This window comes from Sceloporus undulatus, chromosome 3 (assembly GCF_019175285.1).
Source record: "Sceloporus undulatus isolate JIND9_A2432 ecotype Alabama chromosome 3, SceUnd_v1.1, whole genome shotgun sequence".
In the NCBI taxonomy this organism is placed as follows: domain Eukaryota; kingdom Metazoa; phylum Chordata; class Lepidosauria; order Squamata; family Phrynosomatidae; genus Sceloporus; species Sceloporus undulatus.
In genome coordinates this window covers 247,685,383-247,693,818 of record NC_056524.1, presented here as the reverse complement: position 1 = coordinate 247,693,818, position 8,436 = coordinate 247,685,383, and the positions used below count along the sequence as shown (strand labels likewise).

The following is an 8,436-nucleotide window of genomic DNA, read 5'->3' as shown; positions in this document are numbered from 1 at the left end:
TGTTTTCTGCTGCTCCAGAGACTAGGACCCAGAGCAATGGATGCAAACTGCAGGAAAAGAGAGTCCACCTCAACATTAGGAGGAACTTCCTGACAGTAAGGGCTGCTCGACAGTGGAACAAACGCCCTCGGAGTGTAGTGGAGTCTCCCTCCTTGGAAGTATTTAAACAGAGGCTGGATGGCCATCTGTCAGGGATGCTTTGATTTAGATTTCCTGCATGGCAGGAGGTTGGATTGGATGGCCCTTGTGATCTCTTCCAACTCTATGATTCTATGATTTACATTAGTTTGAGAACCAGTGTGGTGGTGGTGAGTGTTGGAACATGGTACAAATCCCTGCTTGGTCATAGAAACCTACTGGCTGGCTTTTGGCAGGTCACAGCTTCTCAGCCTCAGAGGAGGATAAAGGCCAGCCATCTCTGAACAAAGCTTGCAAACAAAAATCCTGTAATGGGTTCACCTTAGAGTTGCCATAACTCAGAAATTACTTGAAGGCACAGAACAACAAACTTGTTTCAAATTTCTGTCTTCTGGTTCCATATTCAGTGGCTTGGATCCAAGGATGTATCTGCACTGTAGAAATAATGCAGTTTGACACCACTTTAAGTGCTGTAGTTCCAGCCTGTGGAATCCTTGCATCTGTAAAGGTAAAGGTAAAGGTAGTCCCTTGACATGAATGTGTAGTCGTAACCATCTGTAGGGGGCAGTGCCCATCTCCATTTCTAAGCCGAAGAGCCAGCGTTGTCTGAGGACTGCTCTGGTGGTCATGTGGCCAGCATGACTGCACCAAATGCTGTTACCTTCCCATGTAAGTGGTACCTATTTATCTACTTGCATTTGCATGCTTTTGAGCTGCTAGGTTGGCAGAAGCTGGGATTAGTGACAGGAGCTCACCCCATCATGCAGCACTCAGGCCTCAAACTGCCAACCTTCTGATCTTTCCGTCGTCAGAATTGGCTTCTTAACCACTAAGCCATTGCTCTAGTGCCACAACAAACAGCAGTTCCCAGAATTCTGCAGCACTTTGGAGTTTATCACATGGGAGGAATTTTTCTTAATTTTGAATGAAAAGCAAGTGGGGCCAGAACGCATTAACATGAATTCGCTAGTTCAGCAAATTTATGTGAATTCAAATTGTGTTCGAACTGACTTCCCATTGCCCAAAAATAACTTGCCATTGCCCGAAATTGTGTGTGGTAGTCTATCATGCAATAATGTGAAACCCCATGATTGCGTTCGGACTGACTTCCCATTGCCCAAAATTGCGTGTGGTAGTTTATCACGCAATAACATTAAACCCCATGATTGCATTCGGATTGCCATTGGATTATACTTCCAATTTCCCTTGTCTGATAAACTCCTTAGCTATAGCAGTTAAAATGGTGTCAAACTAGATTATTTCTGCAGTGTGGATGTAGCCCTAGATGCAGAGCTGTGGTTGGCTTAGGCTGTGGATGTCTTAATTTAGAAAGGGTTTTCTTGCCTCTGCTCTAATGGCCTTCTTTCACTTTGCTAAGACTTTTCTTTTTTAGAAAGCAGAACTAAAATCTGTATTTTACTAATTCCTTGTTACATCTTTTTCATGTGCTATATTCCTGCTCTTTAATCTGCAATTTTTGCGATTTTGTTGTTGTTGTTGTTGAGATACTGATGGTTTGAAACCAGTCATAAAATGGAAAAGGCAGGGTATGAATAATTTAAACAAATAACGTGTATTTTGAAAACAAACACCACAACAGAGGCTTATTCAAGTTTTTGGGAGTTGCAAAACCTCTGGGGAAAGTGGTGAGATTGTGACATTGTAGCCTCCAGACAGTGAATGCAGTGTTTAGTTGGCTTCTGTTTCCACTATGGAGAACTGTTTTCCTTCAGTTTACCCCGGGAAAGGAACAGATATCTCTGACCATAAGAATATATTCATAGGTATATCTGTGCTTAAGAAAACATAGATTAAGGGATTGTCCACAAATTGGCGGAGAAGCCGAAGCAAGGAGCAATTTTCAGCTGTTCTCTGCAAATTGCACTCATCTCTAACAACGTCTTGAAGAGGCTGATGGATTTCCAGAACTTCCTGCTAAAGTCTACAAAAGCTTATGCTACAACTTCTTTCACACAGTTAGTCTCAAAGGTGGTACAAGATCCTTTTGAATAGTAATGCACTTCTACATTACCTTATATAAGCACAGTGGGCTCCACAATACAGTGTTGTAATAGAAAAGACTTCAGTTTCTGTTTTAGATTTATTCTCCATTTATGCCAGGCTGCAGGTTCTCCTATCTATCCCCTATACTGTACTATCTATCGATAGGCATTGATCTACACCTTTTTAATATATCTAAATTATAATCTCTGGCCTGCATCTTGATATCAAAGTGCATCTTGACCTGAGTTGCTATATGGCCCTAGCATGTGATCTGAAAAGAACAGGTTCCCACTGAAAACAAGGGGAAGCCATGGGTTTTGATATGTAAATGAATTTCCTTTCCCAGCTTTGATGAGATCATGCAAGGAGCTGCTAAGTGCTCTCAGGAAAGATGCTATCATGTGTCTCAAGGAAGTGTCTCTCTTTGTGATTGAGGGGGAGCCAGGTGAATCAAAAGAATGACATCTACATAGCCATTTGGGTCCCTACTCTGGCAGAAACATTTGGGTTAGATCAAAACATTTGGTTAAGATGTGAAATACACTTCAAACAGTTTCCTTTGATTACCCTTTGTCTAGAGACCCTGTTAAACCCTTAAAAAGGTCTCCTAAATTTAGGGAGAGGGCCAGCCACTTGCTGGGGCCAGCCATTCACTGCTAGTAGCCTCTCTCTGCTGCTGGCAGCCAACATGTCAGTTTAAAGTCAGTCTTTCTCTCTGACTTGTCTGCTAAACCAGACCTGCAAACCCACACAAAAATTGGACACACCAAGATAGAACTTTTACACCAGGTGAGTATTTCCATTAGAAAGCCTAATATCTATCCCACATTTACTACATTATTTCCTGAGTCTTGTACACTGGTGCCTCGGGATACGAAATGATCGGGTTACGAAATTTCCGGGATACGAAAAAGTTGGATTGGAAAAAACTGTTTCGGGTTACGAAATATTTTCCGGGTTACGAAATTCATTTCGGCGCGAAATTCAAATGCTGCAAAGTGCAGCTATAGGCTTTCCAGTGCTAACGGAAAGCCTTTTCGGGTTACGAAATTTTCGGGTTACGAAAGGAATGGCGGAACGAATTAATTTCGTAACCCGAGGTAGCAGTGTATGAATGTGTGAGCGTATGTGCCTGTATGTTTGAATCCTTGTTTCCAATAAAAGAGACATTGATTGTACTTAGAGCTTCTGCCTCGTTTCTGGATTTCTAGTTCCTGGTATACAGATCGAAGGGGCGATCCTTGAGGTGTGGTAACAGGCCTCCTCTTGTGACCTTGAGCTAATTAAATTCCCCATTGATAATTTGGTCACTGTTCACTGTTACACTATCTCCTGCAATATTAAACACCCTATGCAAACTGAAAGCATGCCCAGAACCCTTTGCAACTTTTTGTGGCATATTGGTTTTGTAACCCCAAATATGGTAATATTTAAAGCCGCCCACAGCAGGGAAACCTATAGCTTCCAAAATTTCCCAGCCAACATAGCCATATTGGCCAGGGATTTATTGGAGTTGTAATACAAAAAGTAACTTTTCCAGGCTTTGGGTCAAACAGTGCAATGCTGGAAATGCAGTGATTGCCCCTACTGAAGCATCTCATTAGCTCTTGTGAGGAAGGGAGGAGTATTAAATGAGTAAGTGAAGGAATAGGTAGTCACAATAGTCACAACAGAAGTAGATGTAGTTACATCAGAACTGCATTAAAATATCAAAATGTTTCAAGGTTCATCATGACTTTGTAGGATGATAACTCACATGTTTTGTGCTTGAATTTCACATTTAAAATGGCCAGAAACCTAGCCTATTTTCAGTGAGGTGGGCCTGTTCTCAACAAGGTGGGTTACGAAAGCTGTTGTCTGGATGTATTTATCAGATTTATATCCCACCTTTCTCCCAAAATGACATGTACAGCTAGGACAACCATGTTTGTTCGGAAGATCTTCGTGACTGTAATTTTGATATTTTCTTTTCTTTGCATGCTTCCTTTTTAAGTACTCTATACACAGCCTTCACCTTTTAAAATAAATAGTGCACATTTTGGTCAAAGTAACTAAGGGGAAAGGATTTGTTATGGTGGCCACAGAATGGGTTATCCCATTAATCTGCCGTTAAAGAAGGAATTAAGCACTGAATAAATTACAATGGTATGTTAGACATAAATCAAATACAAACATGTGAAGGGATGGGTGTGTATGCTGCCGTAATTGCATCTGTGCACTGTATTTCTAATTCTAGTTTTAGGAATTGAGGGTAGACTCAATTTGGTTTGAGGAGCCTGGGCATCTGGATGGGCAATCCATTCAGGGGATATGCTTCTTCTCTGTGATACTGCCCTCCCACCAAAAATATATTTCATCCAAAATCCTGGTTTTGAGGTTATGTGGCTACTGGTGCATCTCCTGCTAGTGTTGCCAGTCTGGGGCTCCAGCATGTGTCTTATCATATGGCATGGTGATGCCAGACCTGACCAACCACCTTGGTACTGACTGTAAGCCACAGTGTGCTGAGCTGGACTTGCAAGCAAATGTACATGCAGCCTTTGAACAATGAGGTTTATCATTCAGCTTGTTCAGTCAGAAGGAAACTCAGCCGATATAACTGAAGTGGTTGTAACTAGGATCTTGTACCACATTTGAGACTAATTAAAAGAAAGAGGTTGGCAGCAGTTTTGTAAACTTAAGTCTACTTCCTCAGATGCATTTGGAGTCCACATGCATCTGAGGAAATCGACTGAAAGCTCATGCTGCCAACCTCTTTCATTCAGTTAGTCTCAAAGGTGCTACAAGATCTCTCTACATACTGATTCTATAGACTAACATGGCTATATCTTTCCGGTGTAATTGGGATCACAGGTGGCACAGGGAACTGCTGCAAATACATTAAAGTTGCTCGCAGCTACCTGATCCTGTGATCAAGTTTGAATATTTCACACAGATATACCAATTCTCCCAAACTGAATTTTGTTGTCTGTTATATGGTGGTAGGATTCAAAGACATAGCCTTTGCATGACACAGGAGATTATCAAATGGGGAAAAGGACGTCCCTGTCCCATCCTTTCCCTGTGCTTGTCCTGTCCTTCCCGTGTGATCGTGGGAAGGACTTCTGCATGACGTTGAGCTGATCCTGTCATTGTCCCGTCCAGGAAGCGCAAATGACAGCGATCGTGTGAAAGACTTTCATATGATGTTTGCACTGATCCTGTCATTGTCCCATGAGTGAAGTGGAATTGTCCCTTCATTTCCCGTCATTTTGTATTAATGGAAGAACCCGTTAATGCAATTCCACTTCTCTGACTGGACAGTGACTGGATCAGTGTGACATGTGTGAATTTCTTTCACATGATCGCGGTCATGGATGGGATGAGGATGGGAGAGTGACCTGCTCCCATCCCATCCTGTCCCTGTCCCCGTGTGATAATGTCCTCAGTCTGGAAAATCTTGTAGCACCTTGGAGACTAATGGAAAGAGGTTGGTAGCATGAGCTTTGTCTACAAGCTTTGTCACAGAACATCAAAACCAGGGCTCCTTTCTTTCAGCTAGTCCCCAAGGTGCTACAAGATCCCTTTGCCTATTGTTACATCCTAAGACTTTCAGGCCTTTGCGCGGGAGCCAACATGCAGAGCATTTTCAAGTGGCCACCAAAAGTCCGATGGTTGCACCAATGAGCTCTAGGACTAAAGACGGGGAAAGAGAAAAGGCTTTTTCACCCAAGGTCACTAATACTTTTGTGGTTTGATAGTGGGTTTCAAGTATTTAAAGTGCTTCATGGACAATATCTCAGCAAGGGTTTGTAAAGCATGCTATCCCTATGCAGCACTTTGGGAAGTAAGACTGATAGAGGCTTCTTGGTGAACTGAAGACTAGTCATTATGGTCCAAATGGACCATTATGGTCCAAAACACACCACAGAAATAATCCAGTTTGAGACCACTTTAACAGCTCTGGCTCAATGCTAGGCAATTGTAGTTTTGTGAGACATTTAGCCTTCTCTGTCAGAGAGCTCTGGGGCCACACTAAACAATTCCCAGGATTCCCTAGCACTGAGCCAGGGCAGTAAGCAGTCTCAAACTGGATTATTTCTGCATAGTCGCATTAGCTATCCATAATAGCAGGAAGATCACAAAAGCAAGCACACTTCTGAGGCCCTTAAAACTCTTGATCCCAACAAATAAAAAGAAAACTGGAGGCGGATACATATAAGATGCTGCTGGACGCACTTACAAACTGTTGGAATAGTAACAAGCTCTTCTCTTGAGCCATTATAGGGTTAAGAACCATGACAGGGTTAATGGAAAGCTTTGCAGTGAGCCTTTCTCTCTCTCCCTCTTTTGCTCGCTCTATTCTCAGCCTTCTTTTTCTGTTGCATTATACTTGTGCTATTTGCTTCTATTACGTCGTCGTTTGTATAATCATTTGCTATTTGTTATTATTATGTTTGCCATTGTTATTATTATTGTTATTATGCTTTATTTTGTATCCTTTGTATATATGGGTTTTGTATGATTCTGATATATATATATATATATATATATATATATATATATATATAGTTTGTTACCCTTTTAAGCATTTGTAGGTAAAGCCTTGTTAGTCTCTTTTCAAACCCAGTGCTTGCAAGGGGAGCTACGAAAAGAAATCCGACTTTGGCCTCATCTGCATTCTGCCTTTATTCTGGAAGGACCAGTCCCTCCATTCTCCCGCAGCAAGGGCCGGGTCCAAAGGGGGAAGAGGCTCGGCAGGAGGGTTAGCCATCAGTCCTACTAGATTCAAAGTCCTCACCTCCCTTTAAAGATCCATCTCCCCAGCTGGCTCCGGGTGCATCTGCACTGCGGGGATAATCCAGTTTGACACCGCTTTTGGACTGCCCTGGCTCAGTGCTGGGAAATTCGGGGAGCTGCAGTTGGTTGTGGCACCAGAGCAAAGCTACCATTCCCAGAATTCCAGAGCCTCGAGCCCTTGGCTGTCAAAGCGCTCCGAAACCGGATTATTTCTCCAGTGCGAACGCACCGCAGCGAGAAAATTGGATTCAAGACAATGCCGTCCCAGGAAAACAGAAGCGAAACCCCCGAAAGATCGAGAAAAGAGTCTTTCCTTCGGAATCTTTTCTGGGGAGACAAGAGAGGCTCCAGATGCCTCCCCCCCGGACTCCGAGGAAGGAAGGAAGAGACGGTCTCCAGGCACTTGAAGGGAGGGAGCCTTGGGCCCGAGGCCTCTGGAGACCAGGGTCCGAATCCTCGCTCCTGGGCGAGTCACACTCTCTCAGCCTCAGAGGCTGGCGATGGCAGGAGCCCCTCCGAAGAAAGGCGGCCGGGAGCCAGAAGCAGCCGCAGCATCATCGGCAACAAAGAGCGCAGTCCCCGGCCTTGGAGGGCTAAAGCGGGTTGTCTCTGCAGTGCGGACGCAGCCTTAGCTGAGGGCGCGGGAGGCGAGTTGGAGGGCTGCTTCCCCGGCGGGGTCCCGGCGGCCGAGAGGGAGGCCCCGGAGGGACTCTTCGTAGCTGGGCAGCTCCTTGACCTCCTCGTAGCTGGGCAGCCGGAGGAAGAAGGGCGGCGAGGCCGGGGCCGGCGGGGGAGGCGGCTCCAGGAGCGAGTCCTGCGAGCTGGCCTCCCTGCCCCGGGCCTCGGAAGAGGAGCTGCCTTCCCCGGGGCTCTCCAGCTCCTGCTCCCGGGCGCTGCTGCCTCTGGCTCTGGCTCTGGGGCAGATGAGCCTCTGGAGGAAGCATCCCACCCCGAAGAGCAGCCCCAGGATCAGCAGCCCCGAGAGCTTCCGCACCAGCCAGCCGGCCGTCTCCAGCCAGGCGCCCAGCGAGGAGGAGGAGGAGGAGCCCGGAGGGCCAGGAGCCCGAGGGGGAGCCAGGGGCCCCGGGCAGCAGAGGCTGGCGTTGCCCCCGGAGGAGAAGGAAGACCGGCAGCAGCAGCCCTGGCCCAGCAGCAGCCCCCCCAAGGCCCCCAGCGCCGCCCGGGACCCCGACGCCGGGCCCCGACGCCCTGCAGCCATCCCCGGGAGCAAGGCAGGCAGGCAGGCAGGCTGGCACTGGAGCCCCGGCCGAGAGCAGCGCCAGGCAGCCAGCCCCGGCCCTGCTGGCCCCCAGCCAAGGAGGCAGGCAGGGAGGGACCGGGCAGCGCCAAGCAGAGGGCAGGGATAGGGAAGCAAGGGCCCCCTGAGGATCCCCAGGGCAAGCCCTATGGGCAAGGGTTGCCCTCTCTTTCCCTCTGGGCTCATCTTCTCCTCTGGTTTCCTATGAGCAAATATTCTCCAGTGTTTCCCGATGGCCAAGTGTTCTCCAAGGCTTC

The 8,436-nt window shown here is 46.4% G+C and overlaps 1 protein-coding gene across 1 annotated transcript; it reads right to left on the bottom strand.

Annotated features, from left to right (window-relative positions):
- Positions 1-6,799: 6,799 nt before the first annotated feature.
- On the bottom strand, positions 6,800-8,218 carry C3H3orf80 (chromosome 3 C3orf80 homolog). Its single transcript, XM_042459580.1, has one exon. The coding sequence runs from the start codon at positions 8,138-8,140 to the stop codon at positions 7,550-7,552; it is 591 nt and encodes a 196-aa protein (XP_042315514.1). The 5' UTR covers positions 8,141-8,218; the 3' UTR covers positions 6,800-7,549.
- Between the last annotated feature and the right edge of the window lie 218 nt (positions 8,219-8,436).